Genomic DNA, 25,996 nt, shown 5'->3' on the forward strand with positions numbered 1-25,996 from the left:
AATTCTGAAACAAAACTGAGTTGTCATATTATTAAGAATATAGTATAATTACTTCCAAAAATAATATAACTCGGAAACTTACTCACTTTGCTTAGATGATACTATAAAATAAATAGAGGACAATTATCACTTACAATCAATATTTTCAAAACAATAGTTTAGTCCCTTACCTTCAAAGTGACAAAACATGTTCCAGTGGTTCACAGAGATTCTTCTATAAACTCTTCGTCTCAGTTTTATAGTTATCCTTCTATTAACCACTAATCAATGCTATAAACTTACATCATCATTTTTATACAAGCAAAATATAACTAAAGAAAACTTACTACCACTAATTAAGGTCAAATAAAACGATAATTTGAACACAATAATCAAATATCATAATTATATTTTAATTTGACACCAATACTGATAATGAAGCTCTTTTTTTTATAATGAAACAAAGTCAATTTCAAATGAAGCTAATTCACTCTTAAGATAACTAATATTGTGCCAATAACTTGTGTTATCCTACTGTACGAATAGTTCACCTCAAACGACTTTTAATTTTGATTATTTTTAGAATATAATTTTTGGAGTGTAATACCACTAAAATTTTAACTTTGTTTTAATTTTCTAAATTTGAACTTCGGGGACGAAGTTCCTTTTAAGAGGGGTTGATTGTAATAATCCAAATATTTAAAGTTTACGACTTTTAATTTTGATTATATTTAGAATATAATTTTTAGAAAAAAAAAATTATAAACCCTTGTGTTTCCCTAATCGATTTTTTTTAATTCCATATAATCACACCTTATATTACTTCCCTTAAGGGGTGTCAATTGCTCTATCAGCCGCCTAACCCATATATTCATGTCTTATGTTTCTTGTTAACATTTTTGTGTTGTTTCCTATTATCTTCCTTTTACCAGCCGTCAAACAAACATAAACCCCATCATTCATAACCTTCATAATAATTATCCAACCATCATGATCATGTATACTTGATCTTCCGATTCGTATTCCATGGTTAGCCACCCATGATGAATTTCATAAGCATGGTCTGGAGTAATTCCGGCTAGTTTCTAATAAAGGTAACACGATTCTACCGATCCTATTATTATAATTATTGTTCGGGGTTGTATGTTAAAATTGCTAATTGTTTCGTAAGGGTTTATATGCTGAAAATTATTATTCTATGTTGTTATTGTGTATAATATGAATAGTATAAATATGTATCTTTTTATCAAGTTTAGTCTATGTGAGATGGGTTAAGATGATTATCGAAGTGGTTAATTGTGAATATACGGAATATGGGCCATCCGATTTGGAAAGTAGTTAAGGCTGTGAAGGTTTCATGAAGATAAGTAATTTGTTAACAAAGTATTATACGGATGAATGGTTGCATGCGCTGGGATAAGTGGTACATCAATTTATGTTCAACAACTAGTTTATCAATTCATGTTAATGACACTTTTGGGCAGTATGAATGCAAAGTGGATTTTGACTATTAGAATTGTATTGGATCTCGGTTTAGTAAGCTATTCTTATTCTCTTATTGTTTTATCCTTTGTCTTTGACTCGTGGGTGAGTAGCTTAGAGGTATACTCTAAGTGTTCAGCAGTTCCTTTAATGGAATATTTGACAATATCGATATTAAAATTGAGATGGAAATTGGTTACTGGTATTGAGTTATGAGTTATGGGGCCTTTGAGCCGAGTTATGTTTACGGTCCGGAGTGACCATGGTTATTGAGTTATTTGAGTTTAAAATCGATATTGAGATGGAAATATTGTTTCGCGGTCTTATCCGCCAGTTCACTCACCTCTTGTTCTTGGCTTAGGTTCGAGGATGAGAATACGATACTTGGTTGCTTGGGAGTATTATATTATGAGACGGAGTAATGAGATGAGACTTGGTTAACTATTGGAATAAGAGAGTGTGTTATATAATGGAAATAGAAAGGAGTTTGGCTGATTAGTTATCGGGGAGTGTTTTTAGCACATATAGTTTAAGAGGAGCACATACAATTGAAGAGAACTCGACTTTGTTGGATTGTCATAATGGTATATGGCTAGAGGATGAGCATGATGGTGATTAATTATTATGAAGGTTATGAATGATGGGGTTTATGTTTGTTTGACGGCTGGTAAAAGGAAGAGAATAGGAAACAACACAAAAATGTTAACAAGAAACATAAGACATGAATATATGGGTTAGGCGGCTGATAGAGCAATTGACACCCCTTAAGGGAAGTAATATAAGGTGTGATTATATGGAATTAAAAAAAATCGATTAGGGAAACACAAGGGTTTATAATTTTTTTTTTTTCTAAAAATTATATTCTAAATATAATCAAAATTAAAAGTCGTAAACTTTAAATATTTGGATTATTACAATAACTTGTCATTTTACTTGAGCCTTGCACTTCTGTTGATAGTTATTAGCTTTGTCATACGCATAGTCTACGAGTTTTTGTTCAAATATAGCTGACTGTTTAGACTTGACCTGATAAATTGACAACCTACTCCATAATTTCTGAGTTTTAGAGCCATATAACTGGTGACATTCATGACCAGTTCATTAGGAATTGAGAGTAGTACTCCTTGCACAGCATATTCATCATTTTTGCACTTTGATGACATTCGATTTCTTGTCAAATGCACACATTAGGGTTTGTGGTTGGTGTCACATGCAGGGAGGTGCTTGCAAATTTTCCCCTTTTCTTATATTTTTCACCCATTTAGCTCCACTTAAGCCAAAACCTGCCTTTTTGACCCATTAGCTACATCCCAAACTGAGCCTGCCTAGTCAAGCTAGTTTAGTATGTCTTTTGTGGTATGATTTTCCGTCTGCAGTTTGGCCCGTATCACTTTGTTTGGAGTTGGTGAAAATAAAGGAAGGAGAAAAAAAAAGAAAAAAAAAAAGAATAGGAAAAAAAAGAAAAAAAAAACGTGAAAGAAAAAGAAAAAAAAGGAAAAAGAAAGAAAAATGAAAAAGAATGTATGATTCACGTGAATGAAGAAGAAAAAAAAGAGTTGAAAAATATTTGATTTGCATCATTTGATTCATTTAGACGGTATTAAAAAAGGAAAGTTTGTGACCGTCTAACTCCTCCGTTCTTATTCCATATTTTTGAGGAGCTTGTGTATATGATTAGTGAGTTGTGTGCCAAATGAAGGGCACTTGTACTTTATTTTTCAGTCAGTTGAGATTCGGACGGTCTTATATGGTCCTGTTTAGGAACTAGCTTGGCGCTTTTACCTCCACATTACCATAACTTGTTTTGCCTTTTCTCACCTGAACCTCACTATTCCCATATCATTTGTAAGCCCTCGGCTGTGACGGACATTATTGGTTGGAGTGTGTGCATTAGTACTTGAATCGTCTTTCATTTTTGTTGCATGTATGCTATGTAGGTCGCAGTTAGGTGAGTGACTGTTTCTCTCTCTCTCTTTCACATTTATTATTCACCCTTTGCTTCATGAGAGAAGAGTGACCACGTGAGAGTCCGATTTTGTTGGTCTTGCAAGGTCGATAGGTCAGCTATATTTCTAAACAAATTATAACTCGTTTGCGTATTGACTGCACAACTATAACTGTTAATTTTTGTTGCATTAAATTGGTTCAAGTAGACAAGTTAAGCTAACTCTGAGTTATCTTTTCCGTTCCATTAGTTGCATTTTAGTTTACTTGAGAACGAGTAAAGGTTCGGTTTGGGGAGATTTGATACGTGCATTTTGTATAGTCTTTTTAGCCTATTTCAGCACGTATTTCCATGTACTTTTGTACTGTTTGTATCGTATTATGCCCCGAATTGTCTACTTTGGTTCGTTTTGTCCATTTTGTAGAAATGAACGTGGAAGTAGTAGAATCGTACCATTTTCGTCCCTTTTGAATGCATTTTGAGGAGACGGGATTGTTCAGAGTGAGATCTTGCATTGGGATGCGTGAAGAGACGGTCTACGGAGCAGTCGGTCACGAGTTTGAGCTGTTTTGGAGGAAGAATACTCGATCGAGCAGTTTTATCACTCGATCGAGTGGTTTCTATTGCATTGGTTGGTCGATCGAGTAGTTTTGTACTCGATCAAGAAGAGCTGGAATTAGGAGTTACTCGATCGAGTAACAATTTTGGTCGATCGAGTAGATATTTTGGAGAAGTGCTCGATCGAGTGATTTTGGCTGTCATGGGCTTTAATTAGTCCGTGAGTGTGTTTTAGATATTGGACTTAGTTAATTTTCTATTTAAACGCAGCATAACTAGGTCATTAGGATCTAATCTATTCTATTCATTATTCAGTTTTCATCTATCATTTTCAAGATTACGTTGCTTTCTTTCCCTTTCACTGTAACTTTGCTTTCGGGGTTATTTAGCTCGGATTTGTTTGTTCTTTACGCCGGATTCTTGCGATTGTAATCTCTTTCTCCTTTTTTAATATTAATCTCTCTTTTATTCATTTTAATTACTTGTTTCATTCCTTTAATTTTCTGCCCTAATTCTTGTTTATGCATTTTAATTATTATTTCATCATGCTTTATATTAGTTATTTCAATATTGTTATTATTGACAACATTAGCGATATGAGTAGCTAATCTGTTTCATGTTGGGATTAGGGGATCTACGGTAGAAATGTGACGATGTAGTAAATAGGTTAGATGAATTAATTGTGAGATTCTGTCCCCATAGCAATATAACTGTATTTACCGACTTAGTTGAGTGCACGCTTCTGAGTCACCCTTTCAATCCGGTTAAATTTAATCCTGGATCGGAAGATTGGACTAAATAGACCTGCTATGAACAACAGACTACCCTGACGAGGACAGAAGTTAAGTTAGTGGTAATTTAGGATAGAAAGTGGACCGGAAGGACCTTTCCATATCCGTCTTGCAGTAATTTATCTAAGTTGTTTACAGTTGAGTCACTGGACTACCGTAGTGAACCGAAATCCTGACATGTCCCCTCTCTATTGATAGTTTATTTTCATTTTCTGGCTTTATTGCTCTCTCTTTACTTCTCTTCCTTTAAACCTTTTTAGTTTAGAAAACTAAATACAAACCCCCCCATCTGTGACCAAATAGACGGACTTTTAGAGATATCTTGCCTCCCTGAGGATATCGACCTGACTTCCCTAGCTATATAGTTAGTTTAGTTAGTTATTTTTGATAGGTATACGACAACCCTGTCAGATATTCCTAAAACAACTTTTCGGTCGTAGTATGGTCACTATGAGTATGTGGTGATGCCTTTCAGGTTGACTACTGACCGGCAGTGTTCATGGATTTTATGAACCGAATCTTCAGTCCGTTTCTGGATAGGTTTGTGGTGGTTTTCATCGATGAAATCTTGGTCTATTATAAGACTAAGGAAGATCACGAGGATCATTTCAGATTGGTACTGCAGACTTTGCGAGATAATAAGTTATATGCTAAGTTATCCATGTGTGAGTTCTGGTTGGAGAGGGTGGCCTTTCTAAGGCATGTGATTTCAAAAGATGGTGTATCGGTGGATCCTAGTAAGATTGAGATGGTGTCAAACTGGGAAGCACCGAAGATTGTTGCTGAGATTCAGAGTTTCTTGGGTTTAGATGGCTACTACAGAAGGTTCTTGAAGGATTTCTCTAAGATCCCTAGACCTATAACAACTTTGATGAGGAAAGAGACCATATTTCGTTGGGATGAGAGTTGTGAGACGGCATTCCAAACATTAAAAGAGCGTTTGACTATAGCTCCTGTTCTAGCTTTGCTTGAGGGAAGTGAGAACTTCGAGGTTTATACCAATGCTTCAAAAAATGGGTTGGGTTGTGTTTTGATGCAAAATGGAAAGGCCATTGTCTATTCTTCGAGGCAGTTGAAGCCGTATAAGGAGAACTATTCTACTCATGATTTGGAGTTGGGTGCAGTTGTCTTTGCTCTAAAGATTTGGAGGCATTATTTATACAGGGCAGGCTTTAAAGTGCTTTCAGATCATAAGAGCCTGAAGTACATCTACACTCAAACGAAACTAAACATGCGTTAGAGAAGGTGGATGGAGTTGATGGGGGACTATGACATGGAGATCGTCTATCATGACGGGTTGGCTAATGTGGTTGCAGATGCTTTGAGTAGAAAGAGTGTGCATTCACTATGCACTGCCATGTCACAGATGAAATTGAAGGATGAGATGACTAAGATAGGGATTCACATGATTTGCAAGAGGGTTGCCATTGGTGATTTGACTATCGAGCCTGAACTTTATGATGACATCAAAAGGAAACTTATACTTGATCAACGATTCAGGAGTGGAAAGCAAGGGTAGGGAGCAGTACAGTCTCGAGATTTTCTATCCATACAAGTGAGAGTGTTCGATTCGATTGAAGGTGGTGTGTGCCTATTGATGCTGAGTTAAAGAAGTTGATTATGACGGAGGCTCATTGCACTCCTTATTCGGTACATCCGGGTGGTGATAAGCTTTATAAGGACTTGAAGAAGACGTTTTGGTGGCCGGTATGAAGAAAGAGGTGGCCAAATTTGTGTCTAGGTGTTTGGCTTGCCAGAGGGTAAAGTGGGAGCAACGGAGACCACAAGGTAAGATTGAGTCACTTGAGGTACCGGAATGAAAATGGGAATCGATTTCTATGGATTTCATCGTGGGATTACCGAGAACTCTGCAGGGTAATAATATGATTTGGGTAATCATCGATCGTCTTACAAAGTCAGCAAATTTTATTCCAATGAAAGATACCTGGAGTAAGATTCAACTAGCTCTTGGGTACAGGAAGCATGTGGTACGGTTACACGGGGTACCAAAGGATATTATGTCAGATAGAGATGCGAGATTTATATCACAGTTTTGGCAAGAGTAGGAATTGATGGGGACTACCTTAAAGATGAGTATGTCGTTATATCCTACGACAGATGTCAAACTGAAAGGACTATCAAGACCTAAGAAGACATGTTGCGAACTTGTGCGATGGAGTTTGGTGGGAGTTGGGAGGATAGACTTAATCTAATAGAGTTTTCATACAACATTAGCTATCACACGAGCATTGAGATGACACCTTTTGAGGCGTTGTACGGGAGGAAGTGTAAGAATCCGGTGTGTTGCGATGATAGCATTGAAGCTGAGGTTTTAGGACCACAGATGGTGCAAGATATGGTTGAACAGTGGTCGGTCCGCTTTGAGCTTAGATTTCGGTTACTTGTCGTTAGAAACACTTAGACCAAAACAATATTTATAACTTCACAAACAACTCTACTATTAGTAAAGAGGCAAGTAAAGGTCGGATCCCAAGGGAAGGGTATTGATGTAGGATTTTCGATTGCAAGTAGTGGTGTCTAAGGGTGTCACAATTTGGGTTGAGATAAGAAGATCACTAAACTAAATAACAATGAAAGTAAACAAGCAAGATGATTAAAAAGAGATGTAAACAATTGATTAAAAGAACTAGGGTGTCATGGGTTCATAGGGGATTCACGGGAATTGATCATACAAACATATTCTCAAATTATAAGCAAGCAATTATTGTTGTGATAGGATCGAGTTGGTTTATATCTTACAATCCTAGGAAGGTTTGGGTCCCGGAGCCGAATCGATTAGATTGTAAAACACCTACAACTCGACTTAATCCTCCCTACTCAACTATATGCATGGTCTAATGAGACTCGAGTTTGTTTATGTCTTACAAGTCTCAATGAAAAGATAAGTGATGTGTAAAAAATGCAAGGATTCATAGGCTCGCATTTCATCAAACATAACATGTGCATAAGTTGAGATCACAACAAGCAAGCAAATAAACTATGTGAACATATTAGATTAAGCATGAATCATCCCCCATGTTGGTTTTCCCTAAATCCCCATTAACCCTAGTTAAGGGAACTACTCACTCATTATCAAGTTTAACATGTTAACAATGTTGTCAATCATATCAACAAAGCAAAACATGATGAATAAGTAAAGATGATTAACAATAATTAAAAAGGGATTAAGAGAATTATACCTAATGATGATTCCAAAATAATAAGCAAAGAATAATAGAAGTACTTGATGATTGATTGGAAGGTTGTCAATCCTCCAAATAAACCCAAATAATCTTCAATTACCCAAAATAAAGGGTGAACAATAGAGAAAATAAGGAAATGAGATTAGTATTAATACTTGATTAAAAGTTGATTACAAGATTAAAGAGACATTAGAATAATATAGACTACACTAAAGATTGATAAGAAGAACATGATCATCTAACTAGTATAATGGGGTATTTATAATGGGGATTAGGTGCACAAATTAGGGTTACTAAGGGCTTAAATGATGATTAAGTCCTTAAGAAAAGTTGAGGAAATGCTCCTCTCGAAGAAACATGCGAGTCTCCTTTTTGCTAGTCTTTCGAAAATATGCGCATCCCGAGTAGAACAAGAAGAAGCCGGGCTGCACTGGAGAACAATCCGAGCGTCCAAAACACTACTACAGATACAACCTATAACAACGGTCAAAAACCGTTGTTATATAAAAAAGCGGACGTTGTTAAAGCGTCCGTTGTAAAAGGTTTTAACAACGGTTGGTTTTTTTAAGGAAACCGTTGTTAAAAATATTAACAACGGTTTTAAGTATAAAAACCCGTTGTGGAAAGTGTGACTCAATTTTGGGGGGAAAGTTATAACAACGGGTTATTTATAAATAACCGTTGTTGTTTGTTCTTAAAAAATAATAAAAAAAAAAATTAAATATTACTAGCTATAAATATTAAAGCATCCTTTACTAACATATTAAAGCATCCTTTACTAACATTCATTAATTGAAACAACATGGCAATGAACCCTAATTTTATCAACAACGAAGAATGGCTTACACAAACGATTGAAGATGATGGGAAGGTTCTCGCCGGGCTTCCAACGATCAACACCCATTAATCAAAGCATCCCTTGAACATCAACGGAATTATTGGATTAAGAGGCGTGAAGTAGTCCGACTGTCAACAAAGCCTCATCATCATCATCATCTTCATACCCTCGTCGGGATACTCGCAACTTGGCTGCAGCCAGAGATATGTTGAGTTGTACTCTTCCAACCTTATCTCCACATGCAAGTCGTGTCCTTGCATATATTCAATCTGTTATTGCAAAATATGAAGCCAATGACCCGGAAGTTAGCGGTATACCAGAGTGGCGTGATTGGTGGCGAGTTGAGAAGCGTTTTTTACGCTTAACCGGGTTGTTCCTACTTATTATACATCTTTTGATTTCTGATAATTTTTGTAATGTATTTGGTTTAAAATTAAATGAAATGATCATTTTGAAAGTGTTGAGTTATGCTTGTTTGATTTGCTTCCATTTTTTCAACTCCATAGATCTATCAGTCATCATCAAGATCTGATTATGGCACAACTTCCTAACATATATGGCACAACTTCCTAACATATATATTAATTAAAAAACAACTCAACCCACACATTAGTATAAATACATTGCATTATCTCAACTAACATGCATTTCCATTATCTCAATATATTCTCCAAACCCTAACTCGCTAAAACATGCTCGATCCGTCTCAAGGACGCAAAAGAAGATGGAAATGAAATAATTAGAAACACATACATGGAAATGAAATAATTATCTTTGAACTTAATGGTCGATAAAAACACATACATTGAAATGAAATAATTAGAACAATAAAATAATGACGATGAAACAAACCTGATAATTACTTCGTACGTAAAGAGACGATGAAATCAACGGTGATTTAAAGCGAAGAAAGAGAGAAAGAGACGATGAGAAAGTGTGTGTTTTGTGTTTGTGTTTGGCTTGCTTTGGGTTTGTGTTTGTGTATTAAGGTTTGTGTTTTGTGGGTCATTAGACTTGTGTTTGTGTGGTTTATAGTATGGAAGGTATTGACAACGGTTATTAAACAACAACCGTTGTGAAATATGTTTTAACAACGGTTGTAGAAAACACCCGTTGTTAAATAAGGTTTAACAACGGGTTTCAAAAATAACCGTTGTTATTACTTTTCACTAACTTTGCGCCAATTTTGCGCCAAATTATTAACAACGCTTCCGCATGTGTGACCCGTTGTTAAAACTAATAACAACGGTTTTTATAACCATACCCGTTGTAATTGATTTTAGTAAAATTCGCGCCATGCATTCTACAACGTTTATTGTGATTTTCGTGAATATTCGTTGTTAAAGGGGCGTTGTAGTTGCCTGGATTTGTAGTAGTGAAAGGTCGGGACGAGCGGATTGTGCAGGTGGTGGACGAGCGGCTTGGTAGGTGGGACGCTCGGATTGTAGAGCTCTAGGACGAGCGGCCTGGCGAAAACTCTTGACGAGCGGCTTGATCTTTGGGACGAACAGATTCCAGTCCAGTGAGCTTTTTTTTCTTTCCTTCTTTTCTTCTTCCAACAATCCTCTGGGATCTTGCCGGAGATGCAAGGATATTCTTCATCATTGCTCATCTACTTCATTATTTACAAAGGCCTTCTAGTCTTGTCTTCGCTTTGATGCTTGGTCATTAGATTCGATCAATTTAGCTCTATTTTGCCATGAAAATGCAAGGTATGCACTCCTCTCCTACCAAGGGATCAAAACCTCGAAGAATATGCAAAACAAAGGACTAAAGATAGTAAATGACCCAAATATGCACTAAAAAGCATAGGAACGAGGCTAATTCGGGGACTAAATATGCTCAAATATTGGTCACATCAAACAGGTAAACTTGATTCGACAAAAGATGAAAGCAGCTCAAGATCGGGAAAAGAGATATGCTGACTTGCATCGCAAGGATATCGAGTTTGAGGTGGGTGATAAGGTTCTTTTGAAAGTATCACCTATGCGCGGCGTCATGAGATTTGGCAAGAGAGGGAAGTTGAGTCAGAAATTCATCGGTCCATATGAGATTTTAGATCGGGTAGGCGAGGTAGCTTATCGGCTAATTTTACCACCATCTCTCGATCGAGTGCATAATATTTTTCATGTGTTACAACTTCGGAAATATGTGAGTGATCCGTCACATGTGCTCGAGGTTGAGAATATCGAGTTAGATGAAGCTCTAACTTATGCGGAGCTACTAAAGGATATATTGGATCGTAAGGTGCGCAAGACAAGGAATGGTGAAACCGTCTTGCTTAAGGTGCTATGGTCTAATCACAATGTGGAAGAAGCCACTTGGGAGCCGGAAGAGGCAATGAGGGAATGCTACCCACACCTTTTTGAGCAGATATGTTTGGTTACGGGGTCATAACCTTTGTGTTTTAAAGGGGTAGGAGATGATCGCATGTGTTTTGGGGTAGTTTTGAGGTCGGTATGGTTGTGTTTTGGTTTGTGTGAACATAGTTGGTTATGGTTAGATGCATGGTTAGTGTCTTTTGAGTTGGGTGTTCTTTCGAGTTGCATGGTTAGTAGGTTGCTTATCACATGTTGTATCAGGTATGGTGTGAACTTTGGGGACGATGTTCGTTTTAAGGAGGGAAGACTATAATAGTACAGTTTTCTGGTCTCAGCTTACTTGGCCGATAGGCCAGACTCGGTCGAGTAAGTTGTCGAGTGCTTTTAGACAAACTTTTATTTTGGGTGCACTCGGCCGAGTTGTGAGGAACTTGGTCAAGTAGGTCGTACTTGGCCGATTACCTCAGGTACTCGACCGAGTATCCGGTCTGACGGGTTATTTTCTCCACGGTTTGATTAAGATAATTGGAGGAGTATATTTAAGTCGTGTTATTGGTTTAATCATTTTATAATCAGTTCTTAATCACTTTCTCAACCTCTAAACTACGTAACACTGCTCTCCAACTATCTTCATCAATTTCCAAGGCTAGGGTTCATAGAATTGGGGGTTTTCGTTCCTTTTCCGCGTCAATTCGATCAGTAAGTAATTTTACCCCTTGTTTATTGATATTTTGGTTATAGATTTACAAACCCTAATTGGGATTTGAGGGAATTGGGGGTGATTAGCCTTGTTATGTGTGGTTATTGATTGTATGATGTCATATTAAGTGAGGACTTTGTAGAGGAGGCGTTCTAGCGTGATTTTGTTGTGTTTTGCTTGGATCGTGATAAGGTAGGGTTTCTCTACTCGGTTGATTGTGTAATCGATTATAAGATGTGATCTTGATTGATTGGTTGACATGATTATTATTGTGAATTGAGATTGTATTGCTAATTGGTTATTGTTGTGGGACCATTTTCGGGAGATGGTTCCAACCCCATGTTCGCCCTTTGTGGCTCCCGTCACAAGGGGGATGTGCACATTAATGATCCGGGTTCACTCGTTGCGATGAGCGGGGATTTGGTGGGCAAAGTTGCGGTCCCCCACTGGCGGTGTGGGTTACCTTTTGCCATGGTGTAGACACCTCAAAGTTGTCTACTAGCTTTACGGGTACCCGATGATGAGGCTAAAATTTAATGATTAAATGGAAATTAACGATGTTTAAATTAAAGGCGCTTTACGCTTGTTTCCCAAAAAATTACTTATAAATGGCATAAAACCACCCATTAGCTCTTTTATTTCTACTTATCCCACTGTTAATGGCATAAAACCATTCCTACACCTTTGTTCCATTCTTGACATCCCATTTCATATTCAAGTCATACAATTAGTTACACATTTTTATTAATAGGCCCAAGTAATTAAGGCAAACTACCTTATTAGTCAGTCTGTTGATAACTGAGGCTTATTAGACACGGAGGCCCACGACTTTGTTGAGTGTTTGTTTAGACAGTGGAATGATAAGATTTGTACTAAAGTAATGCTTTCATATCATACTTTGGAATTTGAACAACACTACTAGATCACAGAGATCAAAACAAATTAGGATAAGCAATGACAAGTATGACCGCACTTTCGTAAGACTCTAAGTGAATTGCATTTAGGATACTAGATTAAAATATTGTTATCTAAAGATGATAATTGATAGAGTTTTTCAAATTGCAGCGTTACTTATTTTAATACAAGTCTAATGAAACTGCATCGACAAACATATATAAATAAACCATTCATAAATCGGAGGAGGAGGACGAAAATACAAAAATACGAGAGATACACAAATAAAACCAGTTCAGAATTTCTACTCTTATATTACCCGTCTCAAATATATTGTCCCAGTTTCTAATAAAACCACACACATTAAATCGTCCTAGTTTCCATACAAGAGCATAAGGGCCGTTAATTTACGACAGAGTCAAAATTCACTAATAGTCAACATCCAGATATGCCTGAGGGTACCAAAATTGAACAAGTTTTCTTTACTCTCTTTATTTCAGGCTTTTATTTATTTTCTCTATTTTATCGTATAATTGTATATAAACTAACCTATTTAACTTGTCTTTGTAAATAATTTGTATCGCTTTTGTTCTATAAGTTTTTTTATCGTTAAATTTCGTCAAATATATAATATTATAAATAACTAGTAGAGGTCGTCAGTTTCATGGGTGGTCCGGGTGCCTAACACCTTCCCTGGCCGTACGTTTACCCCCGAATCAGCAATCTTTGGTTCAGACCGAATTGATGGTTACTGTGTGTATTGGATTACATTGTTGTGAGTTCTTATTAAGGTTATACAGTTGACTGACCCCGTTTATTGTTTTCAAAACTGTGGTGATCCATTCGGGGATGGTGAGCGGTTGGTTTAGCAGGTAATGGATGTGGATATAGCTCGCGGGTTACGGATGGGACCGAGTCATCGCCTTTCATTTAGCTAGCTTCCGTTGTCACTTTAACATTAGTTTCCTTTTGGTTTGTTTTTGGAGTTGTAAACAATTTTTTGTTTGATAACATGTTGTATTTGATTAAACAGTTTTGTACATTAATAAATGTTCTTTGATGGTTCACACTACAACAAATTGTCACTTGCGCCACGAATTATGCCACGAGAATTTATAATTCGTGGCTAAATTATGCTTAGCCACGGAAAAAATTTATTCATTATTTTGGAAAAAAATTTATGCCACGGGATAACTTTTCCCGTGACAAAAAGTCACTTGCGCCACGAATTAGGCTACACCCGTGGCGAAATTTTTTTTAGCCACAAATTGTTCCGTGGCAAAAAAAAGGTTTAGCCACGAACTAACAAACACCCATGGCGAGTATCTTGTCCGACTTAAATTAAGATATTTTTATGTTCAGACAAACCTAAAAATTGCTTGCTTAAAAAAAATACAAATTTGAATGAAATTTAATCAAATATAAATAATATGAAAACACATTTAAATATAAAATTTTGCAAACACTTTGATTAATTTAATTAATATTTTTTATTGCTTTATTTACTTTAATAAGAAATTTTAAAATTTTATAAATTTATATGCAAGTAAAGTAAGTTTATCGTCAATTTTTTTTGATTTTTTTACAAATCACAAGCACGCTTTGCAGTTTTTTCAAAACATTGCTAATTTAAGAAATTTGTTTTAATATATAATTCTGTTTATTAAAGTCGTGAATTTCTTTTAATTTTTTAATTAAAATTTTATAATCTTGAATAACAATATGATCGTATCACATTTAAAGACATAAGATATAAAATTAAATAAATAAGTTATTTATCATCTATCTTAGATAAATCTAAAATTATCTAAAATAAGTGCGCTATGAAATAAAAGTAAAAAAAATTATCTCCCACAAATCGATTAAGAAAAAAACATATTGGAAAAATTATCAATATAAAAAATTCAAGGGTTAATTGATAAACAGTATCAATATAAAGACCTTTTTTCATAATCAGTACCAACATAATCAATAATTAGTAATGAATGCCAAAATATTAACTTTTTGTACGATAGGTACTGATTATTAGTTATTGATTATGTTGGTATTGATTCTGAAAAAGATGACTAAATTTGGTAGTTTTTATCAATTTACCCAAAATTCAATATGGAGAAATTTTTTTCATTAAAAATGAGCGTATCACAGAGAAAATATAGAAAATATTATAATTTAATGTCACATGTGCAAATAATGTGAAATTTTTTAGAAAAGAAACAATAAATCATAACAAAGAGAAATCAGTTTAAGAAAATAAGCGATTCTGTTGTACTATAGTATTTTTCGTGTTTTTTGGGTAAAAAGTGACTACTTTTTGGTTAATAATGACCACTTTGGGGCAAAAAAAATCTTTTAGTTATAAAAAGTGGTCATTATTTTACAAAAAATGGTTACATTTTTCATATTGTAGGTACGACGATCATACAATAGAATTTGCGTAAAACAATATTTAAAAAAATGAGTACAAGAGAATTGAAAATAAGAATGTCGACAAACTAAAGAAATAAAAAAAAAAAAATGTTAGGAAAACACAATTAAGTTTACTTTTTAGAGAAAATGCTTTTGCTAACTTGGACAAAACAAAATGACATCAAAATCATTAGTCGGGAGGGTAACATCTAAAATTTGGTTGTTTTGCAAAATAATGTTTTCCCCGCAAAAATTCGTAAATAATGTAACATTTTTTTAATTAAATAGTACTAAAGGTAAATTTTGAATGAAAAAAAAAAATTAAACATAAAAGGATTCAAAGTGCTAATTATATCAACAAAGTTAACTTTCAATATTGGTAGCACATCAAAAGAACTCTACAGTTAAGCATGCTCAGGTGAGAGTAGTGTTGGGATGAGTGGCCTTCTGGGAAGCCTCTTTGATATGCGAATGCATGACTGGTGAAACCAAAGAAAGTTCGTGAAACCAAAGAACGTTCTAATGAATCGAGCTAACTAGCGAAACCAGTACCGAGATTGTCACGCTTCCATATATGATAAAATATCGATCGTGAAAAAAAAATATTTTTCATTTTATTTATTTAATTTTCACATATATTGTTTGCCATGGGAATTATTTTTTCGTCACGAGAAATTTTTTTGGCCACGGGAGTTATTAGCCACGAGAGAATCCGTGGCCAAAAATTTAATAATAGCCACGTTCTTGTTTTTCCCGTGGCTATCTCTTTGCCACGGCCACTTGGGCCATGGAAGGTATTCCCGTGGCCAAATGATTTAGCCACGGAAATTTAACACTTGCGCCACGAATTTAGCCATGGCCCAAGTGCTCATTTGTAGTAGTGCCATTTGATATACTTTACCTTGGGCAACCGAGATGGTAGTACCTCTATGTGCTAAGGTGATCCTTGGTAAGTCACTTTGGTATGTGGGGGTATTACACTTGCCAATCTTTTTTTTAAATGATTAAGAAATCTCTCAAATGGATACATCCATGGATATTGAACAGGTCCTCCAACATTCGCTTCATAAGGTAGGTGAAGAGGCAAATGCTCCATGGAATTGAAGATAGACGGGGGAAATATCTTTTCTAACTTGCATATTATCTCCGCAATGTTTGACTCTAGACGTTCCATAGAATCAACTTTAATCGTACAAGTACACAAGTTTCTAAAAAATTGACTTATCTCAGTTATTGCATTACAAGAACCCGTCGGGAGCAACTGTTTCAAGGTAACAGGGAGTACTCATTCCATGAAGACATGATAATCATGACTTTTCATGGAATACAACACCATCTTTTTATGGTCAACACACCGACTCAAATCTGAAGCATAACCATCTGAGAATTTCAAATTAGCAACCCATTCTCATAGAGCGTTTTTCTCCGCGGTGTCTAAAGCAAACCTAGATGATATGGGCCATTTAAAGCAAAGTTCATTAAACTCAGCTTTACCCTTAGGGCCAAATTGAGTTTTTTGTGGTACATCCATCACCGTGTTGATAAGCTATTCAATTTTTTTTTTCTCGATGTGCATAACTTCTAAATTGTGTCGACAACAAATTTTTCCAATAAAGAAGTTCACAGAATATGCTTTGTTTCCACCAACCTTCGTTCTTGTCTTTCAATCTTTTCAATTCTTGATCGGGAGCCTCAATTATTTTGGTAAATCTTTTACGGAATCCCACACTTCATCACCCGTTAATTTCAATGCGGCTATGCGATTCTTTGTTTTTTTGTTCTTTAGAAAATGCTTAAAAATGTTGCGGAAAGGATGATCAGGTCTCAAAAACTCACGGTGACAATCGAACCAACAAAGCTTGCCACTATGTTTGAGCCAAAAAGATCAACGATCTTTTTCTTGGCAATAAGGACAAACATGGTACCCACTTGTGGACCAACCGGAAAGCATGCCATATGCCGGGAAATCGTTGATCGTCCACATTAATGCAGCCTTTAATTAAAAATTCTATTTCCTAGAGACATTGTAGGTGTACACGCCGGTTTCCCAAAGACCTTTCAACTCTTTGATCAACGGTTGGAGGTAGACATCTAAACATGACTTAGGGTTGTTAGGACCGGGAACGAGCAAAGATAAGAACAGAAATTATCTCTTCATGCGTAATCAAGGAGGTAAGTTGTACGGAGTGACAATCACGGACCAACATGAGTATTTCTTCCCAAATTGCCCAAAAGGTTAAAATATATCAGTACACAAACCTAGCCGAACATTGCGAGGCAGACTTGCAAATTCTGGATGTTCTCTAGCGAAATGTTTCCACGCTTCTCCATCACCTGGATGTGTCATTGTCCCCCTTTCTCTTAATCGAGAGTTTTTGTAGTGCTAACTCATTTCTCTTGCTATGTGTTTGGTTGCATATAGTCGTTGTAACCTTGTCGCAAGCGGGAAATAAGTTAATGGTTTACAAGGAATTTGCCTCCCACTTGAATTATTTTTAGCTTTATAGCGAGATGCATGACACTTTGTATATTCCTCAAGATTAGCACTTTTGATGGGTCTAATTTATATATGATTATACTCCCTCACTACAAGAAAACCCGTTAAAGGTGTCTAAAGTAGGCGACTGTAAGACCAGTCGCCAATTTGGCGACAGAAAAAAAAAAACGGGCGACTGAAAACAGTCGCCAAATTGGCGGCGGTAGAATCTTATCCCAAAATCCGTATGAAATCCAAGGACGACTGTATAATATCCAAATTGGCGATGGAAAACAGTCGGCAGTTTGGCGACTGAAAAGGGTCGCCAATTTGGCGACTGATGACGGTCGCCAATTATCTGATTATGTTTTTTTTTCACTTCCTTCCTTCTTTCACCCGTCATTCTTCATTTCACCCATAACAAAAAAAATTGCCCTACACACACCCGACGCCACCACCATCCACCACCACCACCGGAGAGGCAACCCATCCACCGTAGGCACCACATCACCACCGACCACCGGAGTTTCCTTCACTGTTCTTTTTTTTTTAAAGGTTTGTTTTTGACTCAAATTGATTTAATTACTCCAATACTTAATATTTTGTTTAATTTGTGATGCCTATTTAGTATGTAGTTGTAATTTAAACATTAGTGATGCCTATTATGTATGTAGTTGTAATTTAATTACTAGTATTTTTCTTAATTAATTGTAGTTAGGGTTAGAAATTGGGGGTTTTGTTAAATTGCTAATGTCATATGATTAGGGGATGTAATTGAAGGTTATCTTGACAATATTAGTATTATTGAAGGTAGTAACTTAGTTTTAGTAATATTGAAGGTAGTATAGTGTTAGTATTGTTGAAGGTAGTATAGTGTTATTATTGTTGAAGGTAGTATAGTGTTAGTTTAGTAATATTGAAGGTAGTATAGTGTTAGTATTGTTGAAGGTAGTATAGCATTAGTATAATGTTAATATTGTCAAATTTTTTTCATACTTTAGTTATAAAACAAATTTGCCTTATAATTGACGAAATTAATTTAGAATGAGCATGACGTATAAATTGTATTTTTCAAAATTTTATTTAAATTTTTGACAAATTGTTTAATAATGACCTAGTACCCGTTTACCAATTACTCATTAGGAGCAATTCTTGAATAGTCCCCATTTTGGGACTGTCTTTGTATGTTTCAAGTCACTTAAGTAGTAAGCACATAGTTGTGATTTTATTAATGAGAAAAGAGTTTGGTTGCAATTCCTTTAATGTTCTCTGAATACATATGTGGAATATAAATCTATTCCATATTGTGTATTTGGAGAACTAAGGGGAATTGCTGCCGAATTTTTTTTTTCATTAATAAATCACAAATGTGTGTTTGCTAGTGACTTGAAACGTACATTGAAGGGGTTAGGTTGGAGTGATAAGGACCCAATTGAAATCTTAAAGTTAGTATATATAATATGGAGGATGAGATAACTATTGTTGAAGTACTATAATGTGATAAGTTAGTACAATTTTAAAGTAAGATTTTTTTGTTGAAATTAAATATTATTTAAAATGGTTAGTTTGCTATATATTGTCTAGATTAAAATGAAGAGATCTGAACGTATCTGGATGTACGAAGAAAGAGTAGATTTATTGAGTTTGCTAGATGTCAAGATTCATATGATTTGGAACAACATAAACTTGGGTGTCCTTGTACTAAATGTAAAAACTTAAAATATTTATTTGACATTGAAGTAGAAGAGCATCTTATTACAAATGGTTTTTTTCCAAACTATTACAATTGAATCTCCTATGGAGAAAAAATATTATCCCGAAGAGCCTCAAATCTAACAAAATGAGAACCCATATAGAGATATGATACTTGATGCCTTAGAGTCTAATGCTTTCATTAATGACGACCGTGTACCAATGATTGATGAAAAACTACCAAACCCAAAAGCAAAAGCCTTTTTTGACATGCTAAGTGCTTCCGAAAAAACCTTATATGGGGGAGCAGAATGACATTGTTACAAGTTGCATTCAGGATAGTTACTTTAAAATGTGAGTATAATATGCCATTTAAAGCCGTTGATTGTATTACTACGTTGGTTGAGGATGTTATACCCGATAATAATGTTATGACCCGAAATTTCTACTATACCAAGAAAGTGGTTAAAGGTCTTCAGCTTCCACATGAAAAGATTGATGCATGTCCTAAAGGATGTGTGCTTTTTTGGAAAGATGATGCTTTGCTTGACAAATGTAAAAAATGTCAAAGGGATAGATATGAGATAAGTGAGGGAAATATTGTTTTGAAGGGGAAGAAGGGTAATAAGAGGAGTGGAAAGAGGAAGAAACCAATATCATTAAACACATTAATTTATTTTCTCTTAGGTCCAAGACTTCAAAGAATTTATGCCACGAAAAATATTGCCAACCAAATGAGATGGCACAAAGAAAATCCTCGTACACCAGGAAAGATGTGTCATCCGAGTGACGGAGAGGAGTGGAAGTGTTTTGATAGGTTATATCCTGATTTTGGCGAGGAACCTCGCAATGTGAGACTTGGCTTGTGTACGGATAGGTTGGACCCTTTTGGTCAGTTTGGTAGATCTTACTCGTGTTGGCCCGTAATGACCACGCCGTACAACTTACCTCCTTGACTTTATCTCAAAAGACAATTTATTTTCCTCTCTTTACTTATTCCCGGTCCTGACAACCTAAAAAACCAGCTGGATGTTTATTTACAACCGTTGGTGGAAGAACTTAAGCATTTGTGGGAAGTTGGTGTACAAACATTTGATGTGTCGAAGAAGTAAAATTTCCAACTAAGAGCTTCACTGTTATGGACTATAAATGATTTTCCCGCATATGGTATGCTACCAGGATGGGCAACCGCTGGACGAAAGGCATGCCCTTATTGCATGGATAGGAGTAAAGAATTTTATCTTCCTAATTCTAAAAAGATTAGTTGGTTTGATTGCCATAGATGTTTCTTACCGGAGAACCTTCCATAACCATCTCAATTATTTTAAGGAGCTTGCCCAATTTTCTAGTCCCAGTAGTTTGGCTCACATTTGTACCAATTATCCACCTCGTGACGAAGAAGAAGTTTCTAGTTCATCATCTTCACCTCCATAACCAATCAAGAAGATGGTGAAATTTTCTAATCATTCCAAACCCACCGCGGCTATGCTTCCTATGGGTATCACTACTACCCAAATTGAAGCCACGGATTTCGAGATCAAACCGGCTTTCATTAGCCTTGTGGAGAGGAGGCATTTGGAGGATCCCAATTTGCATGTGCAAAACTTTTGTGACTATTGCTCGATGATTAGGCAAACGAGAGTCACACAATCTCAAATAAGGTAGATACTCTTCCTTTTTTATTGATGGACAAGGCGAAGCTATGGATCAATAGACTTGATAGAACCGCCATGGAGATCACCAATTGGGATATTTTGGCTCTTGCTTTTTATCAAAAGTATTTTCCACCGGAGAAAACATAAACTTTAAGCAGTCAATTCACGGGCTTCCATTAAAAAGGGCTGGAGAGCCTATATGAAACTTGGGAAAGGTACCAGAAGTTGCAAAGATAATGCCCACATCCTGGGTTGGATCCTTGGTTTCTAGCAATTACATCCTAGAATGGGTGTTGTGCCGAGTCTCGACGTGTTTTAGATTCCGCCAACAATGGGCGGTTTGATCAAATTGACACCGATATTGCTCATGCTACAATTGAAACTATGGTGATTCATGGTTCACAATATGTCAATTCTCAATGTGCACCATTGAAGACTAAGGAGGAGTCTTCCGATACATCCGTTTTAAAAGCTCAAATAGCATTACTTCAACAAAAATTGGAGGTCCAAAGTGCAGATTCATCGCTTCAACAAGTTAATGCTATGTCCACTACTTGACAAATACTTGTATGTGACTGTTGCGGAGGTGCGGGACATTGCACCGCTTTGTGTATGCCAAATATTGAGGAGGAAATGTTTTTCAAAGTTTTAGACAAAATGCACCTCCATTGGGCGCTTTCTCAAATACTTACAATTCCAATTTGAAGTACCACCCAAATTTATCTTACAAGAGCACAAATGTGCTAAATCCTCCACAACAAAATACCTTTATGTCCCAAAAACAAAAATCTACCTTTATTCCACAACAACAAAGGTACTTCAATCTACCGGGTTATCAAAATCAAAGGCCACCTCAACAAGGTTTTCAGCAAAATTTCCAACAAGCTCAAGGTCAATCTTCAAATTATCAATAAAGTGACTAAGGGGGGAGCAAACTTGAAGCCTTAGTGATACAAATGGCTAAGACTCAATCCGATTTGTTGGTTAAAATGCAAAAGAGTGATCAAGCTCACAATGACGCAATCAAAATGCTAGAGAATCAAATGGCTCAACTAGCCTCTTCTAGCTCTCAAAGGAAGTCGGGTCAACTACCACCCCAGGGTGAGACACCACATGATACCGTTATTGCTATTACCTTGATAAGTGGTACCAAGTATGATGAGCCCCCTATGCCTAAAGAAAGTGAGGAGGTACTTGTTGAAATGGAGGTTTCTCCTATTTCAAAGAAGGTTGATGCTATTCCCAAGAAGGTTTTTTAACCTATTGTTATAGAGGAAGTGAAAGATATGGAGGATGCTCCTCCAAAGAAGGATATTGAAGTCAAAGTTCCAAAAAAAATCAAAGTGCCATTCCCTCATAGATTGGCCAAAGCTCTAAAGGAGACTCAATTCGGTAAGTTCATGGAAGTGGTGAAGAATTTGCAGGTAGCCGTTCCTTTTACCGAATTAATCACTCAAATTCCATCATATACTAAGTACATGAAAGACATTTTAACTAAGAAGAGGACTTTTGATGATGTTGAAACTATAGCATTCACCGCCGAGTGTCGTGCTCTTTTAAAAAATAAGTCCCCTCCTAAGTTAAAAGTTCCTGGTAGCTTTTCCATTCCATCCACCATTGACACCTATACTATTGATAAAGCTTTATTTGATCTAGGTACTAGTGTGAATGTGATGTCATACTCCATTTGTGATAAGTTAAATATGGGAGTCTTGAAATGTACTAGTGTCACCTTGCAAATGGTGGACCGTTCAATAAAATGCCTTTTGGGAGTTTTAGCGGATGTTCCCGTTAAAGTTGGTAAATTTTTCATTCCTGTTGATTTTATCGTTCTTGACAAGGCCGAAGATGCACAAATCCCAATCATTTTGGGAAGACCTTTTCTACAAACCGTGGGCGCGGTAATTGATGTCAAGAATAAGGTCACATATAACTTGAATAGTGCTATGAAGAGTCTGATGCTTGAGGAGTCTTGTTATTCTGTTGATGTTTTGAATATTATTGATGGTGTGATAGAAGACTCTATAACTCGATCTTTGGCTAAAGATCATTTGGAGGCACTCTTGTTATTGGAATCATTTGTAGGTGATGATGAGATTGGATGGGAAGAAGTAGATACTTTAAGGGTGATTTGGATGGAGAAGAGCTACCATTGGAGGAAAGCTCACAATTTGTAGGTTTGGTTTCTACTCCTTAAGATGTTGAGGTACAAAAACCCGAACTTAAACCCCTCCCCTTGAATTTGAAATATGCTTTTCTAGATGAGTCGGAAATGTGTCCGGTCATTGTTAGTGCTCATTTGAGTGAGAGTCAATTATCTTCATTGCTAAAAGTGTTGAGAACTTACAAGAAAGCCATTGGTTATAAACTTGATGATTTGAAGGACGTAAGCCCCCATTTTTGCATACATAAAATTTATCTAGAAGAGGATCATAAACCATGTGTCCAAGGTCAAAGACGTTTAAATCCAAACATGCAAGAAGTGGTTAAAAATGAGGTGATGAAATTCTTAGACGCGGGAATTATTTATGTAATTTCCGACTCAAAATGGGTTAGTCTGGTCCAAGTGGTTCCTAAAAAAGGAGGAACCACCGTAGTAAAAAATGATAAAAATGAACTAATTCCCACTAGAATTGTGACGGGATGGCGTATATGCATTGACTATAGGAGGTTAAATTTAGCCACCAAGAAAGACCATTACCCATTACCCTTTATTGACCAAATGTTGGAAAGGCTGGCATGTCACAAGTACATTTGCTACTTAGATGGTTATTCCAGGTTCTTCCAAATGCCCATTCACCCCGATGACCAAGAGAATACTACATTTACATGTCCTTATGGTGCCTTTGCTTATCGTAGGATGCCTTTTGGTCTTTGTAGTGCCCCCGCTACCTTCCAATGTTGCATGATAAAAATTTTTTCTAATGTTATTGAATCTATCATGAAAGTGTTTATGGATGACTTTAGTGTTTATGGATCTTTATTTGATGCATGCTTGGCTAACTTGACTAAAGGTTTGAAACATTGTGAAGAAGTTCACTTGGTGTTAAATTACAAAAAGTGCCACTTCATGGTGAATGAGGCGGTTGTGCTTGGCCATATTATTTCCGAAAGAGGTATTCAAGTGGACTGTGCTAAGTTCAAAGTTATTGAACAACTACCCCCACCTGTAAATGTTAAAAGCGTAAGGTGTTTCTTGGGCCATGCGGGATTCTATCGTCGGTCATTAAAGATTTTTCTAAGATTGTCAAACCCCTTATAGAGCTTCTTTTAAAGGATGATCCATTTGTGTTTACTAACGATTGTCTTGAATCTTTTAATAGGATTAAGAAGGCTTTGATGATCTCCGCACCTATCATCCAATCACCGGATTGGAACTTGCCATTTGAACTCATGTGTGATGCAAGTGACTATGCGGTAGGTGCCGTTCTAGGACAAAGGAAGGACAAGGTACTCCATCCTATCTCTTATGTTAGTAAAACCTTGGATGCGACTCAAATCAATATAATTATGCTACTACGGAGAAAGAGCTACTTACTATTGTCTATGCCTTAGACAAATTTCGCTCTTATTTGATTGGGTCCAAAGTTATTGTTCAAACCGATCATGCCGCTTTAAAGCATCTCCTAGCCAAGCAAGAGGCCAAACCAAGGCTTATAAGATAGATCTTGCTTTTTCAAGAATTTGATCTAGAGATTCGTGACAAGAAAGGGGCTGAAAATGTTGTTATCGATCACTTATCCCGATTTAGGTACGATGATGGAGGTATTGATATACCTATTAATGATTCTTTCACCGATGACTCTTTAATGGTGTTGGATGCCAATACACCATGGTATGCCGATATTGCCAATTATCTAGTTGGAAAGGAGTTACCACCCAACCTTTCATATCAACAAAATAAGAAGTTCATGGATGATGCCAAGTTCTTTCTTTGGGATGATCCTTATTTATTCAAACATTGCTCCGATGGGCTATTCCGGAGGTGTATCCCGCAATGGGATGTGAAATGTGTGCTTGAAGGATGTCATTCTTCTCCTTTTGGTGGTCATCATGGGCCATCCAAGACCGTTTCTAAGGTATTACAAACGGGTTTCTATTGGCGTACCATGTTCCAAGATGCTAAGAATTATTTGATGGCATGTGATGCTTGACAAAGAACGGGCTTGATTTCAAGATGCATGAGATGGCTTTTGAATGGTATCCTAGAAGTGGAAGTGTTTGATGTGTGGGGTATCGATTACCAAGGTCCTTTTCCTACATATAAAGGTATTCGTTACATATTGGGCGCCATTGATTATGTCTCTAAATGGGTAGAGGCAATATCAACTCCCACCAATGATGCCCGAGCCGTTATTAACTTATTCAAGAAGATCATTTTCCCGAGATTTGGCGTGCCTAGAGCGTCCATTAATGATCATGGTACTCACTTTGGTGAGAAGCAACTTGATGTGCCGCTAGCAAAGTTTGGGGGTATCCTATAGAAGAGGCTTGGCCTATCATCCATAAACAAGAGGCCAAGTGTAACACCCCATTCTTACCCGACCGAGAAAATTGAGAGATGTTACCTTCTCGGTTTCCCGAGGCGGTGAATCGGAGTTACAATAAAGAAACATTTACTATAAAAGACAAGTTTAGTGATTAGAAACCACTAACTTGTAACACCCCGTAAATTTGAAGACCTTTATTATATTTTAAAAGTAATATTTTAATCCATTTTAATTTAATATTAATTTATTTGAAATAATAATAATTTGATAAAATATAATTTTATTTTAGTTTGAAGTAATGTAATCACTTTTGATAGTTTAGAAATGTTTAAAAGTAATTTAAACTATATTTAAACCTTTTACTTTGATAAAATAGATTTCTGATAAAAGTCGTAATATTGAGATTTTCCCATTTCTTACGGTCGTTGGGTAAACGAGTTTGGATATTGGGCATATGAGTACTTAATCTTTTAGTAAAATCGTGTTTAAGAACTTTAATATTCTCGGAAATCGCGTTCGACGAATATTTCTAATTACCGTCGAAGCAAACCCAAAACGTAAACAAT

At 36.2% G+C, this 25,996-nt stretch overlaps 2 protein-coding genes across 2 annotated transcripts; both read left to right on the forward strand.

Moving 5' to 3' along the window:
* The first annotated feature begins 10,683 nt into the window (after positions 1-10,683).
* LOC141595246 (uncharacterized) lies at positions 10,684-11,193 on the forward strand. The gene has a single exon (XM_074415213.1). It carries the CDS (start codon positions 10,684-10,686, stop codon positions 11,191-11,193), a length of 510 nt encoding a protein of 169 aa, XP_074271314.1.
* An 11,033-nt stretch (positions 11,194-22,226) lies between these two features.
* LOC141595248 (uncharacterized) lies at positions 22,227-23,117 on the forward strand. The gene has a single exon (XM_074415214.1). It carries the CDS (start codon positions 22,227-22,229, stop codon positions 23,115-23,117), a length of 891 nt encoding a protein of 296 aa, XP_074271315.1.
* The last annotated feature ends 2,879 nt before the right edge of the window (positions 23,118-25,996 follow it).

This window comes from Silene latifolia, chromosome 8 (assembly GCF_048544455.1).
Source record: "Silene latifolia isolate original U9 population chromosome 8, ASM4854445v1, whole genome shotgun sequence".
NCBI classification, from domain to species: Eukaryota; Viridiplantae; Streptophyta; class Magnoliopsida; order Caryophyllales; family Caryophyllaceae; genus Silene; species Silene latifolia.